The sequence below is a fragment of the Homarus americanus genome, unplaced genomic scaffold, assembly GCF_018991925.1.
Source record: "Homarus americanus isolate GMGI-L3 unplaced genomic scaffold, GMGI_Hamer_2.0 scaffold32871, whole genome shotgun sequence".
Taxonomy (NCBI): Eukaryota; Metazoa; Arthropoda; class Malacostraca; order Decapoda; family Nephropidae; genus Homarus; species Homarus americanus.
The window spans coordinates 3,501,382-3,524,609 of record NW_024748870.1 but is presented as its reverse complement, the minus strand read 5'-3'; the positions used below and the strand labels follow the sequence as shown (position 1 = coordinate 3,524,609).

The 23,228-nt window shown below is 35.7% G+C and overlaps 1 protein-coding gene across 1 annotated transcript in view; it reads left to right on the top strand.

Annotated features, from left to right (window-relative positions):
* LOC121853164 (basement membrane-specific heparan sulfate proteoglycan core protein-like) overlaps window positions 1-23,228 on the top strand; it is a 476,204-nt gene that overhangs the window by 314,759 nt on the left and 138,217 nt on the right. The window contains exons 56-60 of the mRNA XM_042347127.1: window positions 1,300-1,496; window positions 3,729-3,876; window positions 6,644-6,795; window positions 8,953-9,092; window positions 20,579-20,649. Of these exons, the coding sequence (XP_042203061.1) occupies window positions 1,300-1,496; window positions 3,729-3,876; window positions 6,644-6,795; window positions 8,953-9,092; window positions 20,579-20,649 (708 nt within the window). The remainder of the gene's footprint in view (window positions 1-1,299; window positions 1,497-3,728; window positions 3,877-6,643; window positions 6,796-8,952; window positions 9,093-20,578; window positions 20,650-23,228) is intronic.

Sequence of the window (23,228 nt, the reverse complement as noted above, 5' to 3'; positions counted from 1 at the left end):
GAATACAGTAAACAATTCTTAAGACATACTTTTACTCACTTCAACACTAATTCCATCATTTCAAACACCTTTTAACAAATTATATATTTACTATTCACAATGCATTGTTATTCATCCATAATGTCTTTAGAGTAACTGAGTCAAAACAAGTGATATAGCCACAGTATCCACGTAATCAGCTGGTGAATATTTAAAAAACTAAACAATGAAAATTGGCCAGTCAGTGACTTTATTATTGTATTGTTACAATAATATATTAACTTTTCTAAGTTTGGGAATAAGTTAGATAAGTTGTGGTGCTGTTGAAATGTACTGTGTGATACAAAAGAGCAGATAGACCGCGTGCTATGGTTGTTGTATACAGCTCAGTTAATTATGATAATGGTATTCACAGAATTTCATGTATGTGGCCATTTTGAGCATGTTCGTCCCACGAATACTCAGAGAAGGGTGTAAACATTCCCTAATATAGGAGGTCAACCAGCATATGTAAAATTTTATGGACCATAGGTGGTGGAGTTGGGGTGAAGAGCAGTATCAGAAAAACTGGTTGATGAAGCATTCTGAAATGTCCTTGGAAGAAAGCTAAGGTTAAGTAAAACATGACTGCTAAGGGATTTGGAAGCTTGATTCTTTTTAATTGAAATAAGCAGATAATTTTTCAAATGTCTTTATTATTGGAAAGTACATAATAAGTATCTCTCCATACTTTGTCCATATTAAAGAAATACCACAGCAAGATTATTTTCTAAGACTAATGATCACTAATGTATAGTCTCGCTGTACAGTACTTACAGGGATCATTAATCCTTTAACTGCAGGAGGTGTCTTACTTGGATCTATTTGTATAAACAGGTACAGTATTATTTTTCTCCGAAGTCAACGGGTAGTCTTTGATTACCGCAGGGAGTTGTGACCCTGCCTTGCCAGCTGTTCCCACCTTGTGGGTTTGTATTAGGAAGGGCATCCACTCATATTACATAACTTACACATGCCTGTTGTCAAAGTTGCCATCAGGTAATAACAGCCATTAAACATTGATAATGATGATAGGTGATGGCCAGACTACAGAATGACAGAATAGAGAGGCTCATCTGTACTAAATGTACAGAGGCATTATCCCATACTTTTAAAATAACATCATAAAGTTATAATGGCAAAAATAATTGCCAGTGAACATCATGGAGAGTAATCTATTTTCATAATTATAGATGACTTGATAACTGCCATTTTTTTTTATCTATGTTGCTTTTCTGTAATTCTTATGTTTATGTATACTTTGCTGTTGCATCTTTGCAGGGAAATGGCTTAACTCTTATGCATATACATGATGGGAAATTCCTCCCCGAGATTATAAATCAAGTAGATGTGAAGTTCCAAAGTGGCCAGTGGTTCAAGACAGTGGTGTTTGATGGGCAAGCAGTACAGCCTCACGAGCCAGCCAGCAGGGAAGAAATCATGATGGTATTAGAAAATATGGAACTGCTTTTAATAAGGTAGGATGTCATTATATTAATTACTTTAATTCATATGAGAATGGTATTGGTTAATCCTAACTTTTGCAATAGATTAGGCCGGGCTTTGCAGAACATTATCCAAAGGTATTAATCCAAGATCTTTTTGTAGACGAATCTAATCTGAGGTAGCCATCATAATGACATTACATAAGATGATAAGTTACTCTTCGGCTTGTTATCGCTTAATGAGCTACTTAATGAAGACTATCAATTGAAGAAAACTTACTTTTGTAATAAGAGATTTCGTACATCAAGAATATCCCCAAAAAGGGCAAGGATTTATAATTTTTTAGTATAAGTTTGCTGATACATATGAACTCGTCCCAGCATCATCCTTTCAATACACACAATTACTTCAAGACTATGTTATGTTTGCTTAGGTAGATTAGATTAGCTAGGTTCAGTTAGGTTACAAAGGGTGTTGGTATTTCATTTCACTTGGAAAAGTTGCTCGGAAGCATTCCATTACTTTGTATTCGGTTGATTACTGGAAGCTTTTGTCAACAAGAAGCACAAACATGGTGCCATCTTGTGTGGACAGGCATGAAGAGTCTTTAATTATGGGAAAATGAGTAAAAGACGATATACCAAAAGTTTAATTTCTTCACCCACTTTGCTCTATTCTTGTGAAAAGAATTTAGTTTTCGTTTGATAGCTGGTTGACATTGACTCCTGTCAATAAGTGTTACTCAAGGCTTTTCTGTATCCACGGGAGAAATAATCTGAGGTCATTTACAGTACTAGAGCATCACTGTATTCCATTTTACTTAACAATGATTGTGCTCTTTAAACACTCCCAAACTTCATTAGCAGTCTTTATTAGTGAATCTTTTATACAAGACTTACAAACTTTACTACAGTGAACCCTCAAAGATCCGGACTAAAAGGGGGACCATCTATCTGAAAAAGCTGATTGTCCATATCTTGCGGTGAATGTACTAAATGTATAAAAACAATAAATAATAAATAAAAAACACCAAAAATACACCACCGTATTTTATGGCATATAAGACTCATGGCCATATACTGTACAGTAGGTAGTATTTAAAAAAAAAAAAAAAAAAAAAATTTCCTTCTGTAGCCATAGTTTTCTTAAAATTATATATACAGTGCCAGGATATGTGAGGAATAAATAAAAATATTAACAATAAATAAGTTACAACAAAAAATACTGTACAGGTATCGCCAAACCAGTAATTAAAACCAAATGAAAGTTTAACACAGGTGCCATTTGCATACACTCCCTGCTTCATCATAGCAACAGAGACCAGCTGGGATGCTGATTCCCTAGCAACGCTCCCCATCCCCTACATTCTGCGCCCTCCTTCCATTCCCTCACTGAGCCAGCTAACTCCTGTGCAAACAAATGTATATTCCCTCTATGTATTTGCCCTTAGGACAATTATTTCTTCTACTTTTTTCACACTATGTATGTAGGATGGTGTGTGCATGTAACTCAGTAAAATAAATGAAGAAAGTTACATGTATCGACTCAAAAATACAAGGTGAAAAACAACCATAACATCTCACAGCTTGGCTCAGTAGCCTGGTGGTTGCAGTGACAAGTCTAACCTGGGTACAATGCCATGATTAATCACTATTAAGCATTATTATATCAGTGAACACTAATAATAACAGTAAATCCAGTGAAATTTGGCTGGGAGCGAGGAGAGTTCCAACAGCAGACAACGTGCTAACTAGCAGTCACTCACTCCCCTTACTCGCTCCCGTTGACAGGCGTACGACTGAAATACGTATGCGAGAAATACATATCTTGTAGTCTAATTTGAAAATGGTGATGGGCACAATGATAAAGAAATTATGTAAACCATGCATTTACCTACAATAACATAATAAGAAACATTGTTTCATTACTCGAGTGAATGAAATAATATTCCACAAATAACAATTGGCAACTCTGTTTATGTTTCCCGCCTCCTCGGGCACCTGTGTCCCGCACACTGACATCTTAGTTACATGGGCGTAAGATGATTTTCTGCTTTGTTTTGGGAATGGTTCTTAGGGCGGCTTCTTAGCCCCCGAAACCCCTAGATTTTGTCCGAATCTTCCAAAATCCGGATTTACCGGGTCCAAATCTTCGAGGGTTCACTGTATAATTAATTTACAACCATTATTAGTTTACATACTTAACTGCTCTTTCATCTTTCCCAAGTTCCATTTACAGTTGTTATTAATATATATTCTTTCCAGGGCCCTATACAGTGATGGATCATATGTGAATGCTACTTTATCAGATGTGCAGTTGGACACTGCTGTAATACCCGGTAGTGAACAAGGTCGAGCTGTGTTGGTTGAGGAGTGTAATTGCCCCCAAGGCTACATGGGCTTGTCTTGCCAGGTGAATAATAATTTTTAGTTGGGGTGTATCGTAACTTTTTTTAAATTTAATATACAATTAACAGCATTTTAATTCAGTATTTCTGAATATATTTATAGTTAATGTTGATAGAATATGATGTAAATAAGAATGAAAATAGTTTTTAAGTAATTCAACTGCAATTATTATCTTAATATTTGAATCAACAGAGAAAATTTGTCTGCAGAAATATAGGTTGTGTAACATCTATTGTCTTATCAGGTGTGAGACAAACTTGCCAGATTTTATGTCTACAAATTTTTCCCTTATCAGTATATATTCAGTACTGTACGTTAATTTAAACTATATGGATTGCCTGAATCATCTTACCTTTACAGATATTTTTATTCAACTCTCTTAAATTGATTAAAACAGATTTTTCATGATTATTATTAAACAGGATTTAGAAGTAAACTGAACATTGTGAATGAGATTTTTATTTTTATATGCACTAGACTACAGTATATAATGGTATCTTCAGAGAGTAAATAATTAGTATTTCTGTAATAGTGTGTGACCTCATCACTGCATGAGTAGGTGCAACACATTTTTTTCCACTACTTTTCTGATGCTTCACATGAAAATTCATTTGTACATACAATAGCTTACACAGAGAATTTTGCAGTACAGTGAAATGTTGATTGTCTGGAGTTCTTAGCTCTTGTGACTCCTATAATCCAAAACAATTTGAAGAAGATTTGTGATGTATCTTCATAAATATACTGTATGCATGTCTTCACTCCAAGTTTCTTACTTGCACCTTCACTGTATTGCACTACTGTAGCCCACACTACAACCTCAACAAGTTTGCACCAGACTATTTAACAAAAATTAATACACTTGTCTTTAGGCAAATAGAGTATTCTCTTGTCAACCATGAGGGTTATGCTCCAGAGTTCTCCAGTTTTTGGTAAGGACTGGGTGTAATGGGAAATAAGGGGATTTGGGAAGTGACCCCTAACTACCCAAGTGTCATATCTGAAGTCCTATAATGTACAGCTCAAGGTTAAAATTAAGGTCAGGGTATAGGCTATACTTTTTTTCAGCTGTAAAGAAATACCATACAGTACCATCTATAGGTATTAAAAATTAGTATTAAAACAAGCATATAATGGATGAGTCCTCCCAACACAGCATGCATGGCCTCAATACTCACTCTCCCAAACAATTTTGTTGCCCATAACAATGCAAATATGTGTAGGAATTTTTTATGCCTACAAGGTTTTCATATGTAGATTTGTGTATGAACACATTTGTGAATGTAGCATGTCTCTGTGTTTATTTCTCATTTATTCTCATACTTTTACTTGTGCTTATATTTTAATGGTATAAAAAATTATAATCTTCACTTCATAGCACTGGGTATATATGATTGATAAAAACTTTTCAATGAACAATAAATTTATTAAGAAAAATAAAATGATCCAGAAACTAGATGAATTAATCCCCCCCCCCCCTCTTTTTTTAATTGCATTTTTGTCTTATTTAGAAAGCATTTTAAAAGTGTTTCAGTAAAGACTAAAAAACGTGAACAACTTGAGACCAAGCAGGATACAGATTTAAGTTACCTATTCTTCAGTGATAAGGAGCCCAGATTGTGGTTTGTATAGAAAAGTAGCTTTTAATGATATTTGCTTGTAAAAATGTAAGACAGTTGAATATACAGTACAGTTTATTATATACTCAAGGATACATAAACAGATTATAAGAAATAGTGATAATGAGTGTTTTGTTATCAGATATGAGGTTATTGGTATGTACAATCCCTGTCATATATCCTTGACCAGGCAGATCAGCTGGGTCTTGTTAAATGGCAATGTCACAGAGATGCATGCATGAACACACAGGGAGTGAACCAGAAACCCTGATTATGTGAATAATCCATTATGCGGGATCTCTATGTGCATATTCTCTATGATCCACTCAATTTATTGATGTTCAATGGTAAAATGATTAAGAGTACAGTATAATATTTTATTCTGTATTGCTTTTAATATGACATTATCAATGATATTGGCCACTGACAGTCAGTAGCTAAAACACAATACCCTGATCATTCATGTCTACCACACCATATTTTTAAGTTTTAATAATTTAATATCACAATTTTTTGGGGGTGTACATAATTATGTAATACAGGAATACCTCTCTATTGGCTACTCCGATATCCATAACCCACTTATCCGCAATTGCTATTTTAACCCCTATTCGATATTCACAAAGCATACCCCACTTATTTGCAAATGAAAAATTTCCACCAAATTCATCCTGTAGTGAGGTGCTTTATCTTCACTTAAGTCATCATCTCTAGAAGTTTGAATTTGAAAAAAAAATTCTTCAAATTCAATCTGTGTAGCCCTGGGGAGTGTCTGAAGGTCAGGCTTCTGGTGTTTTGAAGTATTTATGGTATAGCTGGGGTGCTTTCAATTGGTGCAGTTGACTCAAAACAACCTTTTCTCTTTCATAGCTGATTTAGAAATATACATTTCACTTCTTTAATGACCTCAATGCTATTAATCAATGGCTGATGTAATTAATCTCATTCTGTAGGCAAAGGAAAGAGATGAGGACCCTGGAATCCATCCATCTTCCTATGATAGGGTCATCAATATGTAAATGTGAGAGGTTAAATATGGAGCCTGTATTTATAGCCCCTAAGTGGTTGATACAAGAGTGAATTGGCTTCTGAGATATTTATATACTTGTTTATTTATTTATCAATTTACTGATATAAATATTTTTATAACAGGATTGTGCACCAAATTATCGCAGAGTGCAAGTTGGACCTTGGCTAGGTGAATGTGTGCAAGATATAGAATGTGGTCCTCAAGAGTATGGTGACCCTGTAAAGGGTATCCCTTGTCAACCATGTCCTTGTCCACTTTCTACACCCACTAACCAGTAAGTACATCATGATGCTTCAATCAAAAGTGCAGCAGTACTATATGCATAGGAACAATAATCATTGATATTAGTGTTTCTAAATTCATTCTGTGTTTAAATAGTTTTATGGGCTTGTCTCTAGAGTACTGCAGTGGATATGTATAATTAAATCACCTTGAGTTATCAGTATTATGATGTTTAAATTTTTTGGTAAGTGGGTACCTCAGGGAGTTGCAACCCTGTTTTGCCAGCTGTTCCCACCCTATGGGTTAGCATTAGGCAGGTCATCCTGGCATAAAACTTTGCTCCAAAATGCTTGATGGTAACTGGGACAACAAAGTTGTAATTTCCTCTGGTCTCTGTTCCATATCCTGGGGTGAGTATTTCACAGTCTGGCACTTCTGCTTGATATAACAGGAGCCCAAACTCAAGGGTAGTGCCCTGAGATGCTTCTCCATCATCAAGAGCATAATAGCACAGTCAATTTTAATAGCACTTGTTGTGCATGGAAAGGTTTCTATGAAGCTGATCGTGGTGGTTCACCCTGAGGCTGTTGGACTGCTTTTGCTATGGCTAGTGTCAGGGTTGCAAACATGCCAGTACCTAGGTTGGTGGTGGTGTGTAGTGAGGGACATCCTGATTTGGTCATTACCCAACTCTATGACTCTATCAAACATGTCTAATAAAACAGAGCCATTGTAATGTTTGATAAAAATATTCACTCACTCTATATGAATAAATGTAATAGGAAACACCTGCAATCAAATAGAAGGAGCCCTTCATAATTGGGTGCAAAGATGGAAGACTGAATGTTGGTATGATGTGTGGAAGAGCAGATGAGATTGTGGAGACATAGAGATATATCAGTGTCTTTTGAGTACAGGAAACAGGATGGAAAGGTGACACAAAAAAGCTAGAAGGGGAATGAATCTGGGACAGGAGCTACAGTATGAGTAAACAAGCATATAAGAGGAGACTGAGACTTGATTGGTCTGGGCTTATAAGGAATGCAGATTTGTGTCATGGTAATGCTGTCAGTACCTGTTCCTGTTTCCAAACACAGGTGTTCTTACATGACTGCATTTATTTCAGTAATCATAAAGAACAAGTGTATGGGCATGGGGCATCAACATGGTAAGGGCAAAAATAAAAAAAATTATTCATGGTGAATGCGTGAATGCCACCACCCCAGAACCCTGCATCATGAACACATGTTTTGCTGATGCATTCCTACCCTTTACTTGTGCAACATGTGAAGAAGCACTTCTACCCTGCTTTCCTTATCACTTTCGTCCTGATCTCTAAGTACTTCTCCTACACTGATAACTAGTTCGTCAGTGTCACTATTGCTGAAGTTCACACAGGAGCTGTCATTTCTGAGTTCACTCAACAAATCTACCAGTTCTTCAATCTCACCCTCACTCTCTGATTCCCTTAACACTTCACTTAATTTTCTGGGTGTCAAGGCAACATTACTGCAGTGAGGGATCTTTTCATGTGATGCATCACTGGAATAACCAGATACTGTCTCCATAACTACAAAAAAGCTACACCAGCCACACACCCTCACACCAGCCACACACCCTCACACCAGCCACACACCCTCACACCAGCCACACACCTTCACACCAGCTTCACACCCTCACACCACCCTCACATGGTCACACATCTTCACTTTCTCACTTCCTAACAAAATCTCACATTCATAAATTACCTCATACTCTCACAAAATTTCACACCCACACAAGACCTCTACATCCTGAAAGAAATTTGCATCACCATGCCACCTCACACCATTTTGCCTCATACTGGGGGCAACAGTTTCCTCACCCCTGTCCAACATGGTCACCTAACCCACTTGTCAATCATTGCAACTAACGTATTGTTTTCCCTTATAGCCACTGAGCTCATGTGTACATACTGATGAGTGATCAGTGTGGTGGATAAATAGATTCTGCAAAAAAATTAGTCATTGTCCTATTTTCTCTCTTAACTAGTCCAAATGTTAGAAAAGTAGGAATAACATAAGATCATCAGATGCATACAAATTACCGTACAGTATGTCCAAGCAATGTCAGACAGGGTTTGACTTTTCTTGGCTTCTTCATGTTTTACTCTACAGATATAAATGTATTTTGAAAAGAAATTATCCATTATATACACTTCTCTCCAAAGGTTCAGCACTTCTTGCTACTTGGATACTGATAGTCGAGTAACCTGCAATTGCCGACAGGGCTATCAAGGTCGCCGTTGTGAAGTGTGTGCCAGTGGTTATGAGGGCCAGCCTAACGTGCCTGGGGACAGTTGCCGGCCAGGTAAGGTTTCTTGTGAGCTGTACAAGTAAGACATAACTGTATGTACCATTCTATTTATCTCACATTGTGATGGATTAGGGAAGTTACACATTATTGTGCTCTCTGAAGATCAATGTTCCTGTCAAAATGATCTATATGTGTAAGTGATAAGAGGTGGATATATGCCCTACTTGTAAAAAGCTGAATATTTCATTAATCGCATTTGAAAGGTCTACTTGTAAATCAGTTTGTGTTTCATGCACATCCTCAAATGCACCATTATTACCAATAATATCAGCTATGGGTGCAGGTTCTGTGTCAGAATTTATTGAGTTATCAGACTCGCTGGAGGTAATAGGTAAGTCTTCCACCAACTGTTGAATTCTTTGTCATTTAAATTATGTAAACCATCAGGATATGATGAAGTAAACTGAAAAAAATTAAATGCAATACACAATAACCTTGTCAATCCATTTAAAATAAACAAATGCAATTATATATGAACCAGTAAAGGTGAAAAAATTACATAATAATTAATACAAGGCATTTAAGCGAAAAACTAACCTATCACGGTACCTAACATGAGATGGTATATCATTGGATATGTTAAATGTGTGTAACAAGCTAATGAGGGTCTGTAAAATATCTAACTCAGTCATCTTGAAAGAAGATTCTCCAATTTCTGTATTACTGTATTTAGGATGATAAATTTAGAAGCAGCATGAAAATTCACTGTTATTTTATTCATAATGTAATGGAAAATTCATAAATTTTTATATATACAACATTCTTGCTGAAATGTTTTGGGTGTCTGTGAACCACTACCTACTGGAGGTTGGTTGCCCCTTCATGAGAGTATTTATTTATTTTCATTTTTTTGTTTTCATGAAATTTAGCGCCTCCATCATGTGAATGGTATGAGTTCATTTGTGGTGATATGTCACGCTGCATCCACAAGGATAAACGATGTGATCGCATCCATGACTGCCCTGATGGTTCTGACGAGGACTACTGTGGTTAGTGCCTTTTATAAGGCAACCATAATTTGGTTGATTCACCTACATGTGCAGAAGCAGTTTGAAAATTTTCACCTATGTCCATTAGCATTGTCTGTTGTGATAGTTTTTCGTGCTTCTGTCTATGCTTAATAATTTATTTATAATTTTGCCTTATTGATAGAGCATGTCAGTACTGTAGCTTGCTGATTTGTGGGAGCATTACTTTTAATGTTTTGTGCATATTTGTAAGACTGTAATTTGCTTTTGCAGTAGAATTGTTGCCTTTGCATGTAATTTTTTATTTTTATTTTACCTTTTAAAATTGTACTTGCATAACCTTGGTAAAGCTAATGATTTATTTTTCAATCAATACATAAGATAATGCATCACTTGTAAATAAATTTCAGTTTGTTATTAGTCTAGAAAAAATATATTATTAAAAAATTGAGCAAAGGGTGTCCAAAAGAAGCCAGCTTGACAGCCTCAGTTATTATGCACTGAGAGCATTGTGGTTCTAACTCTCCAACCATATCTGGATCCATCAGGCCAAAAGTTGTGTCTAAAGGATATTGATAAATCACAGTTCTAAGATGATTGCTTTTAGAAGATTGTTTATCTGCCATTTTGGATCTTATCATAGGAAATGAAACATCCACCCAGTCCCCACAAGGTTCCATGCTCTCTCAGATTCACTATTGACTCCATATAAATCAGAGTTCCAAGAATTCTGCTTGCTTATTGGAGTGAGATATGTTAACACTCCCTTTTATATGCTTACATTCAACTCCATGTAAAAATGAGGGTTTACTGTATTTAGTGAAGAAAACACTTACGCCAAAAAATTACTTACATAAATTAATCATTAAGAGTTAATACTTAGTTATTTTGTTTTTAATATTCAGTAAAGACTCATCAGAATTATGTATTGATATGTACTGTATTTGTCATTAAGAATGTAGAATACATTAATATGATCTGAAAGTGATGCTTCATAGATGTAATACATATAAGTTGTGTAAATAGCCAGTATTATATTGTATTTTGTACCTGAAGATACTAAATGCAGATCCAGTGGGAAATTTTAAATTCATGGTTGAATATCATTCATCATTGCTTAGCAGAGTTTCCTATTCATTTATTTCTCCATTCATATTTGTCTCTTGATATATCATACAAGTTGGGTTTACCTTTATCAGTGCACAGTGTCTCTAATACAAAATATATATGAATAACACCTATATTATGTCATTGACTATTATACTTATAAATTAATCTTTCTTTTATGAATAAGTGGTTTGCATATCTTCTTAGTTTTGCATGTTATTAGCATTTAATTTTCATTATCATAGTTCTATAAGGTTATGGGCATTTTTTGCTTTTAGTAGAAATTTAGATGCATAAGCATTGAATGGTTATAAAAAAAAGCTTTTTATTGAATATTAATTAGGTACTAATCCTGCTCATTGACTGTTGTTCTCATGAAAAGAGCCTGTTACCTGCATGACCACCTTCACATGCTCAGATGGTTCAGTTCACCCTTGGTCTCGTCGCTGTGATGGCATTAAAGATTGCAAAGATTATGAAGATGAAAGAAACTGTGATGGTAAGAATATACAGTACAGTGAAATAGTTTGTCTCTCTTCCTTGTTCTTTTTTTTTTCCATTGGTGCACATTCCTAACACGATGACTCCCATTTTTAATGGTATGGTATGTAGATTATCCTTAGTATTGGTTTATTGATTTGAAAGAACTGGAGGTTAGATGATGATATTCTAATCCTGTGTATCTAAATAATTAGTGCTTAGCTATCGTGCAACATATTATTATTTATCCCTACTTTACTCCCTCATAATTCCCAGTTATACTGTAAGGGAGAATGGAATTAATTCGTCAAGTTTCAATATGAATAAAAAAAAGTGTCTACTTTTTTTTCATATTGAATAAAGCAGAGAGAATTGGACATCTTCAGCATTTCTTGTAATAACACATATCATATGATATGTATAACAACACTTTTTCTTAGCTAATTTAATAATATTTTCATATCCTGTACTAATATTCTAACAACCCATTCTTGGACTCTGCATTTAATAACAGTAAGAGTGCTGGATATTTTTATAGTTAATGACACCAATAACTTTCCAATATTCTCTGTTTCTTACTTTTCACTGATGTTCTCTGCATGTGTGAAAGCTTGTTCATTTTAGTGATATAACTGCATGTGTAGGAAACTTAAATTATTATCCCTCGGCTTCGGGTCACGTCCCGTGACATGTGTCTGTAGAGCTATGGGTCACGTCACATGACATTTTGATCTTTCACGAACCTATTTAAATAAAAATGGCGGGCCTGGCCAGATTATGTTGCTAAGTAGGTATTTATCTTCCACTCACTCACAGATGAGAGCCTCCCAATCTCTTCTTAGTAGCTTCTCAGCTTTTGTGATGTAGGAATCTCATCCTTGGACTTGACTTACTTCATGTGCTTCTACCCCCAACTCTCAAGCACGAGTCTAGTATTGTGATCAGTTACTGGAGCCGACCATGGCCCGAAGCCCAAGGGTTAATGAGCCTTTTAATCTGAATCTCAGTTGCATTTATTTTCCTTTTAACCTCTGCATAAAATACTTGACTAAAGGATTTCACACTGACTTGCCAACAGTGTGCTTCAATAGTGGTCACAAATGTAGTGATCAGCAATGTGTTCACTTTGAGCGAATCTGTGATGGCCATCCTGACTGCAATGACCAAAGTGATGAACTACCACAAAATTGCTTGGGTGTGTAGAATTTACTTTTGTTTCTTGTGATTCTAAGGATGCTATAAATTTAACAAACAATTACTTGATCTCTTACACACACACACACACACACACACACACACACACACACACACACACACACACACACACATATATTGTGCTATTTGTTTACTGATGTCATGCTCACGTACTCAAAGCAGTGTCAAATATGGAGAATATAGCTTAATCATTTTGCCAACTAATATCTCCACATGTTAAAAAATTGAACATATAATGCAGTAGTATGTCGAATTATCAGACATTTACACAATTAGAATGTCATAAGACTGGACTGGAAATTTCCAGTAATTAAATTTCAACAAAAGTAATGCCAGAATAACAGTAACCCTTTACCCCTTGTGTACTGGCTCCTCTCTGAGCTGAATAAAATCGTCTGACATTAGCCAAGTAATATATTAGAAATGTCACCCCGCTTAAAGTGAATGGTAAATACAGTAAAGATAAGGGTTAGAGAGTGTCACTTTCAGTTTTACGGAAACTAGAAATTATTATTAGCTATTTTATGAGTGATTTTCCCAATATCCTGTATGTACTGTATTATGGTTGGGAATGTTAACATTGGGTTCGTGGCTTCATTGAGCATTTTTTGCCATTTCCGAAAGTTGAGAACCCGCTCTCCCTCTCAGTATTTTTGCAAGGGGTTTCTAACTGTCTACTTACTGCCTTACTACTTGATATCCAAGAGTGACATATGAATCATGTAAAATAGCCATTATAATAATGGAACTCCCCATAACACGACACCAGTCAGCCGTGAGATGATTACGAACATTGCAATTGTTACATGAAATGAAACTGTAAAAGTTGTGGATAAATCATTTCAGTATTCTAATGTGATAGAGATAGTTTTTGTGTATTAAATATATGCTACTGTATTTAATGATGTGTCATGTATCATATTGTTTATTATAACAGTTTTTGTTGTGGAATACAGAATAACAAAGGACTGAAACCTATTTCCATTTATATCTATCTCTGATAGTGAAGTTTCCGAGCATTAAGTGGATTTCGTGAACATTAACACTTCATTACCAGAGGTATAATTTATTTATTTTAGCGGAATCCTCCCTTTTGTGGAATTGACCTGCACGTCTTTTTCCTTTATATGGAATAACTACTGTATGCCTTGTCTGTGTGAAAATTTGAGGTTTTTCTTTATAATAGTAGATACTGGAAAAAATAAGCTAAGTAAATTATACAGTACTTACAAAAAATAGAAAGGAAAGGAATAAGAGCTACAGAGTCATAAAATAAATTGCATAAAGATGTGGGATTTAGTGTGTGTACCAAAGGAGATTGTCATGATAAGAAAATGGTAACAGACTAAGTTTATTAAAGTGCCATTTTTAATTATTACACTTTTGTGTATGCAGAGCATGACATCCTTAATATAGTTTTGCATCAGTTTCCTAAAAATATTATTTTATTGCATGATATTGGTTGAGGATCCTTTATCTGAAAACCTTAGGGTTGGTTGGTTTGACTTTTGGATGCCTGGGCCGACTTAAAATCGCCCAAGCCTAGGCCAGCCTATACAGGTTTGGAACCAGACTTTGAATTTGACTTGATGTAATTTTTTTATTTACACTATTGATTACTGCCTCTTGCACTTATCCCCCTGTGTATGGTGTTGCCTCTGAGCTGAATAAAATCCTCTGGTGTTAACCAAATGAAATACTAAAAGTGGCATACCTGTAGTGAAGGGGTTAAGGTAATCTACTTTTATGGTATAGTACAGTACAGGTACATGATTTTGTTTAGATAGTAATCAATTATTTAGGTTTTGGTATTGTTTGGTTTGATTTACAGTACTGTACTGTCATAGAACTGTAGATAAATGGAGTAAATTTTGTATGTGGCATATTTGTATCCGCTATTGCTTCTTGCTACGTACAATTGTTGCTGATGTAGTTGAGTTCATAAATTTTGGACGTCTTCACAGAAATATTTGATTGTTTGGTATTTTTATATATTGCAGCAAAAAAATTAGCAGTGGTTAGTGTGAATCTAGAAAGAAGTTTGTGGGTAACAGGTTAAAATGAGTGGAAACTGCGGACTGACTCAGTCAGATGGTCGACCTGCATTTATATATGTATTGCAATTTTTATATGGTAGGTGCAGGCTTAATATACAGGGAGTTCGGCTCAGGCCCATCACATGGCATATGCCTTCTTATTCACATTAAAAAACTTTAGATTCTTGGAATTTTGGATAAAGGATCCTCGACTTGTATATTAATTACTAACTGTGAGTGTATTTAAAAGAAGCATGGTAAGACCGTATGAATTACTAATTTATACAGTACAGGGATTACCATAGGAAGAGTTTAAGAGTGGGAGTATCCTTTGATGTGAGCTTTCACAAAAATGATTTATGAAAAATAGGTTAGAAATCAAACCCAGGAAATACACATTTACAAAGATAGCATCACTGATTTTTATAGACTTTTAATTGTAGTGATTGAGAATTTTATCATGGAACTTAAATTATAAGCTTGGTGGACTGAAAATAAAGTGTAATGTCTCCATACTCTTAAACCCTTTGTGGTAATTCCTGGTTTGTGCATGAAGGTATTTATTCCAGTGAATGTGCTAAAAATTGGTATAGTAGTGATACTGCATAACTAACAAACTAATTTTGCTATATTCTCTGCTTTATTTTGTCATGTAGATAAACTACCCTGTGATCACATACACCAGTGGACATGTGCTGACCCTACTCGTAAATGCATCGATAGAAGACGTCATTGTGATGGATTTTATGATTGCCCCGATAATTCTGATGAGCGCTACTGCAACTGCACATGTGATGAGTCTTTTAACTTCAGGTGTAATGATGGTGCCTGCCTTGATAGTAGCGTTCGTTGTGATTTAAAATATGACTGTTCTGATGGTTCAGATGAATTGTCATGTTATTGTGACCTGAACACTCAGTTTACCTGTGGAGATGGGACATGCATAGACCGCAATAGAATTTGTGATGGTTATATTGACTGTCGAGATGCAAGTGATGAGACTTTAGAATGTCATCCTGTTTGTGATCCTATCAATATGCACCAGTGTGGAGATGGAACATGTGTAGACATTCGTCGAGTATGTGATGGTCAGTTTGACTGTAGAGATTATAGTGATGAACCATCCAGCTGCTCACCTGTTTGTAACCTGCAGTATGAATTTACTTGTGGAAATAATGACTGCATAGATGCAAAACTGGTTTGCAATGGTTACAATGATTGTAGAGATGGCACTGATGAATATTATTGCTCACAATGTAATAACGGCGAGTTCCAGTGTGACGATGGTTCCTGCATTAGCCGCCAGCAGCTTTGTGATGGTACACCTGATTGTAGAGATCAAAGTGATGAGAGTGAACGTGGTGGCTGTTGTGTTCCACCATACTTTTTCCAGTGTTTCGATGGCTCGTGCATTGATGTACGTCAAGTCTGCAACAGATATCCTGATTGCAGGGATGGCTCTGATGAGTATGATTGCTGTAAGTTTATGATTTTCTCAATGCAATAAAATATTGTTGTCATCAGGGATATATGAAAAAATAAGGGATTTGTTGTTGCAATGAAGGGATGTATATTACTTTTTATAAGGGAAATCTGGCATGGTAAATGCTTGATAAACTTTAAATTTAGGAACTCAAAAAAGTCATCTAATCAAATTGACAATAGTTAGTGGAATTAAGAGCATAGTTTTTCTATTATTTGTTTAATTTACTTATGGAATAAATAATCATCAAGTGACTGTAATACATGTACTGTATTGTGTATTTAGTAAGTATGCAATTAGGATAAAAAATAAGGTTATACGGCCTATGTATGTGTTGTCCATTGCTAGTACCGTAATTTTCTTGTACACTTGCTTCAAAAGTGATTATCACTCGTTCATTTCCTTCCTTGTGTTGTAATGGGCATAGCTTTTGCAAGCCATACTATCCCCGTAACCCCCAGCCCACCCCTCATCCCTCAGCACAAATCCCTTGAGCCTAGGATATCCTCCAATATCCAACATCTTCTTCTTTGACACTCGGCACCTCCAATACGACCCTAAGCCAAAAATGTTTAGGTTAGTAATGATATATATGCTTCCTGCCTTTCTTTCACCAAGAAAATACTAGATGACATAGACATTACAGTAGAGCGTTGATATAAGGCGAGATACGTTCCAAGAGAGGTCGCTTTAATCGAATTTGCACTAAGTGGAAGTGTTGTTTCAATGGAATAATTTAGTTTGGCACTTGAGAGAAACAAAAAATACTAAAAAGGCTGAGAGTCTACCCAGATGCACCTCAGTCCATCTCCTAGAATAAACAAAACACTGTTTTTTGTAGTATTATGTTAAAAGAAACACTCGTAAATCAACACAGCTAAAATTAAGGGATGCAAAATGATCTGTTTACTGGCTGGGAAGATGGGGGGAGGGAGGGAGGTGAGGTGATATGCTTAACAGTTGATACCAAGGTCTAGTGCTTATTTATTTATCTGTCCTTAAGAGTGACTTTAAGTTTTTCTCTTATAAAATGTCAATAAACTGACCTGGGAGAATATAATTAACATTGCTGGAATTCTTATAAGAGAGTGATTAGTTTAAATATAAACATGCTATAGTTCACATTACAGTATACATAGAAATTTTAGCTCTAACTAATTTTATTAAAGGGATAAAAATTTGATGTCGTGCAAAATATATGACGTTTATATTCAAATAATTCGCTGTCTTGCAAGAATTCTAGCAATGCAAATTATATTCTCCTAACTTTAGTCTGTAATATTATACAAGATAAAAACTTAAAGCCTACTGTATAACCACCAAACACTGGCTGGGAGGAGGGGGGAGGGAGGGAGGGGTGACAGTGACATGTTTGACAGTTGGGCCAAAGGTCTAGTGAAGTATTTATTTGTTTATTTATGTCCTTTAGATTGAGGTTTTGTTTTTTGTTTATAAAATGTTACAGAAGTGACCGGGGAGAATATAATTTACATTGCTGGAATTCTTTTAAGATAGTGATTAATTTTGAATATAATCATGCTATAGTTTGCACTAGACAAAAATTTTAGTAATCATTTAGTACATTATTTTGAGTACATGTATAGTACAGCTTTGTCCTTAGGACAGTGTAGTGTGCCCAGAGAAACATTAGGTGCGAATTTTAAAATATGATACGCAAGCTTGACTCGTGCAAAATAGGAAATATTCACTTTAAATTAAAACATTGTCCTTAATTGTGGGTGTCGCTTTAAATCAATCATCTTAAATTGAATCGCTTTAAATCGACGTTCTACTGTACTTGTTTAATTTGTCTGGTACAGAAACCATGTACTGTATCTGCTTTCATTGAGAAGAGGGAGTGATGAGCACTGGTAAAGATTCCATGCATACCTCTTCTCATAGAGAGGAAGGGGCACTGGACAGGGGCATAATTTAACTGAGCATTGTTTAGACTTATGTACTGAAAGATATAAACTTTTTTTGTCCTCATTGTTTGTCCATGTACAAATGTCAGTCCATGCCACTTACAAGCCACACAGACTGGCAGCCTCACTGGGTCCATCCCTCCCCCACCTCCTGAAACACTCAAACCAGGTAATTAATTGGTCAGCCAAGGTGTAAAGTAAACGCTTACCCCCGAACATATTATCATTGATAGGTCTTAGAAACAGAAAGTAAATATATTATTATTTGTTATTTATCCTTGCTAACATGTCTGGGGGTAAGCGTTGACTTACACCTTGGCTGACCACCCGTTGCTTGGTGTGTGTGTTTCAAGAGGTGGGGGAGGGATGTACCTACCTTAGTTGCCGGTTAGGAATTCCGAGGCCGCCAGTCTGTGTGGCTTATAAGTGGCATGGGCTGCATGTTCCTTTACTTCATTCTTCAGTAAAGAAAGTCTCTTATCTGTTATACCTTTTGTCTATGATACCTTATTATTTTTGTAATTTTGAGTACTTGGCCACCTCATAACTTTTTTCTTCATGTTTCCAGATATAATGAAATTTATTTTGGCGTTATGCCAAGTGGTTGTGAAAATAACAAAATTCAGGTAAAATGGGTATTTCAGCAAGGATAGAGCACCTTGCATTGACTATTAAACTTTACAGTATTGCAATTGTTCAATGAGGACACTATTGTAACTGTGCCACAATAGCATGTGTGTTCATGCATTATGGTGAAACCTATTAAAAAATCCTCTGAAAATAAGGGCCAGAAGCCAAGTCGATTCTCACATTATTTTGCATGACTCATGGAAAGGCAGCTAATGTGCCATGTTTTACATAGTGCTGCCAGCTACTGTGACTGCCTCATTTACCTACAACTCGGTAAAGTTTTCTAACATAAAGTGTCGTATAATATGTAGGATATTTATTAATCTATAGAGAGATAAATAGATTTTGTTTGAAATCTGTATTTACAGATCAGTACAGGTCCAGATCAATACTGATGACAGTAATTAAAAATTATTTTAGGTCTAAATCAATGCACCATTCTCTCAGTATTTTCAGGGGTTAACCATAAATAAAGAGACTGAGAGCTTATGGGGAAATGTGGTTAGCTTCCAGGACCCTTGGGAACCACACCCAACACTATCTGCTTTCAACCATAACTTGTGAATGCACTTATATAAATAAGAAGGAGCACTTCACACAGTGATTACAGTTGAATCTCTAGTGAGGCATTCTATAGTCCTGCATTCCTGATCTGGACAATTTTAGAAATACTGTACCAGTTCCACCATCTGTTGTCCAGAAAACTTTAGTAATGCTGATTCACCTCGTATGGTCCAATAAGTTAGTTCAATTCAGTTCTTGTCGTAGTGGCAGTGTGAGCACCATCTCCTACCTCAATTGATTACCTTTATTTTTTTCAAGCTTATTTTAATGGCACACTTATTAAGTATATTGAGGGTTTTGTTTATTTGATGGAAAGGATGTGTCTATACTCACTATTGTACTTGTTTTTTGCCCTAATTATGTTGATGCCATATGTGAAGAAACATGCTATTCTGATTATTGGGCAAAAAATGCACTGAGGAGCACGTCCATATTTGGAAATATAAGGTCAGAGACAGGTTCAAGCTATTACGGAGGTTTTTGCATGTTGCATTTATAGATTATTAATAGTGTTATAATTAATAACAAGCCCAAGAAAAACAAAACAGAACCTCCAAACTCTAGCTATTTATTTAGCTCACTGTCAGAAGAGGTAACCTGGGCACTCCAGCCTGCACCCTGTCTAGTGACTCTCTGCTCCACCACATCAACATAATGATACTTCAACTATTTTTTTTGGCTCTTCATCAGTACTATAATTTATCAGTTAAAAAACACAAAACTAGTGTTTGAAGATGTTATCTTTTGCAGGCTGTGGGGATAGAATATTATTTTTTTTAATTGAGCTGTAAGTGTCAAAGTTTTTGTCTACTAGTAAGGCAATGCTTTAAGTTTGAGTTAATATAATGTCAGTATGAATACTTTAATATTTTAACCCTTTACAATGAAACTGCATTTACAATTTTATTATAATTTCATGTTGAATTTTAGAACTTTCTTTTTGTGTACATCTGAAATTATATTAATTTTACAACTATTGTTTGGTATCTTTTCTGGCTGGTGGTTATTTTCCTTGTGATGATGATGATGATGCTGTGACGATCATGTTCCCAATGATGTTGATACTGACCAGCGAGTGAATGTGATCCAACTGGTAGCTACTCTAGGGAACCAGATGCCAATACTGGACGCTGCCAGTGCAAGGTAAGAATTACTTTTTATTTATTTGAATTTAAAAAAAAAAAAAATTAAACCCATAGTAAAAAATTCAATAATTGATAAGTACAATTTATATATTTTATGTAAAGTGTTTGTAGATATTTATAATAAGAGATAAAACTTTTTAAATGTAGTTGCATCCATACTCTCTGGAGAATCCACACAGTGTGGGGAGCCAGTTCAATCTTTTGTCAGGTGGCAAATCAGTACAGTAAACCCTTGCCATTCGTGAGTGATAGGTTCCAAGAAATGGCGCAAATTGTCAAAACTGCAAATAGCCAGTTATATAATACCTTAGTGCACTAATATACAGGTATACCTACGGTATACTGTGTATAAGAAACTTAAATCACAATACTGTACTGTACTTACATTCGTATGTGGAAGTCTGGAGCTTTCTCAGTTTTCACTATGTTCTTGTCACAAACAACCTGCACCACTTTAGCACTTGCAGGAGCACTTGCTTGAACAGAATCATGTATTGCTTGTTCATTCTTTCTTATGTGCTGCACTGTGGATTCGTTCACATCAAACAACCGACCAACTGTGGTAGCACCCATCCCCTTCTTTAACTTCTCTAATAATTCAACTTTCTTTGCCAGAGTCATCACTGTCTTTTTTCTTTTATGTTTCGCTCCACTAGCATCACTAGCACTGACACTGACACTTGGCAGTCTTTTAGGGGCCATTTTCTCAAAGAAACACAAAAGTTTTGAGAGTATGACACAAAGATGCTTGGTCATGGGTACTGGGTGAGGACAAACAGACCAAGATGAGACGCTGCGAGTGCGTGGGGTGACTCGTTGCGCTGAAGAAGGAGACTCGTAGTGAACATTTTTTTTTTATTAATATTTTACATTGATTTCCCTGTGTAGATTACAGGTCCGTTATATGAAATTATAAGGATAAAGGAAATTTTATGTAGCTATGCATGATTGTTCTACCCCCCCGTCCTTCATTTAGAGGGCCCTCCTGTTTATGTAGCAAAAGCTGTACAAAGGTATTTATAATAATATTTTGGTGTAAAGTAATACCAATCACTTGGTATTAATCAGTAGCTGGCACCTTTCTCAATTAGCTAGCAGCAGGGCGAGAGTCTTGAACCTCAGTTACCCATGAAAGAAGCAATAGTGAGGTTAGACGTGTGTTGCTCTCACACCACCATTATCGGCCCGTATCTCTACTAAGTACAGTAGAAGTCCAAAAATCCGGACTGCTTGGGGATTGGGTCGGTCTGGATTTTCGGATTTTCCGGATTCTCAGGCAGTACTTTTAAAATTCAAATTTCAGGAGAAATAAAGAAGAGATGAACAGGTACATTTTGATAGTTTATTCATTAGCAAATATAGCTTGCTTCATTTATCAAAACAAGCAGTTTTAAAGATAAAGCTGTGAATTCTAAAATTTTATTCTTTGCCTTTTTTATATCATAAATTGTAGACTTTCCAATGTCGTTTGTTTCCATTAGAACAGTATTGCTCACACCACGTTCTAGTTTCTTAATTATTTCAAGTTTGTCACTCAATTTCAACGTCTTCATTTTTCTCTTTACACAACGAAGTTTATCTTCTTTAGGAGCCATTATTATGGGCTTGTACAGTACTCTGTAAATGGAAAGAGTAGGACTCAAAATTACATACGTTATCACAGTTTGATTGCTCGTTTTAAAGTGGTGACCTCGTGGTCGCTTGTTGTCGTTGTGCAGCTGTGGCGCTCACGCATGCACACATACACACAAAAGCCAGGTAAAAAAAAAAATAGAGTTTGAGTTTTCGAAAAGTCCGGATTCTCGGGTGGTCCGGATTTCTGGCATCCGGATTTTTGGACTTTTACTCTAGTAGAATAACATATTGTACATGGCTGAACATATAGATTTTCTTTATATGTGATTTGGTTTTTTATTTGCTGATTTATCTTTATAAATATTTTGATGAAAAAATGGTAAGTTAGGAAAAAAAAATCATGCACCCAAAACGAAAGTGATAATCAGAAATATCTATACTGTATGTCATGTTCAAGAGAAGTTATGTAGAAGTAGGATTTTGAAAATTGATAGGAATATAATGGAAAAATCAGGTATTAGGGGTTAGGTATAACCGATTCACGGGTATGGCAACAATGTATCTGGTTTTCTTAATTGTTGACATGAAATTGATATTGATTGATCAATAATTAACGAACTTTATGCTTCAGCCGGACTCTCCCCTTAACCCTTAGACATGGACTAGGACTAATACACGAGTTATTTATGCTTCCCCCTTCACAAACAAGTGCCAAACTGGGATCTTCAGAAGAAACACTTCACCATTTAAAGTAGGAAGCAAGAAATCCTAAACACCACATCAACTAGCACACAATTTGATCTCTGTTCAGCTAAGCTACAGTGGAATTATTAGGCATAAATATTTTTATTTCTAACCGATAATTGACTTCCATGCTTTCCAGTGGGAAGAGAAAGGGAATCTGAATCATCTAGCTTTGGCTCGGCTATAAATGGGATTTCAGGATCAGTCCTTTGTATGGTCAATGCACTTTACTAGGTAACACGTGAAATCCAAAAATAG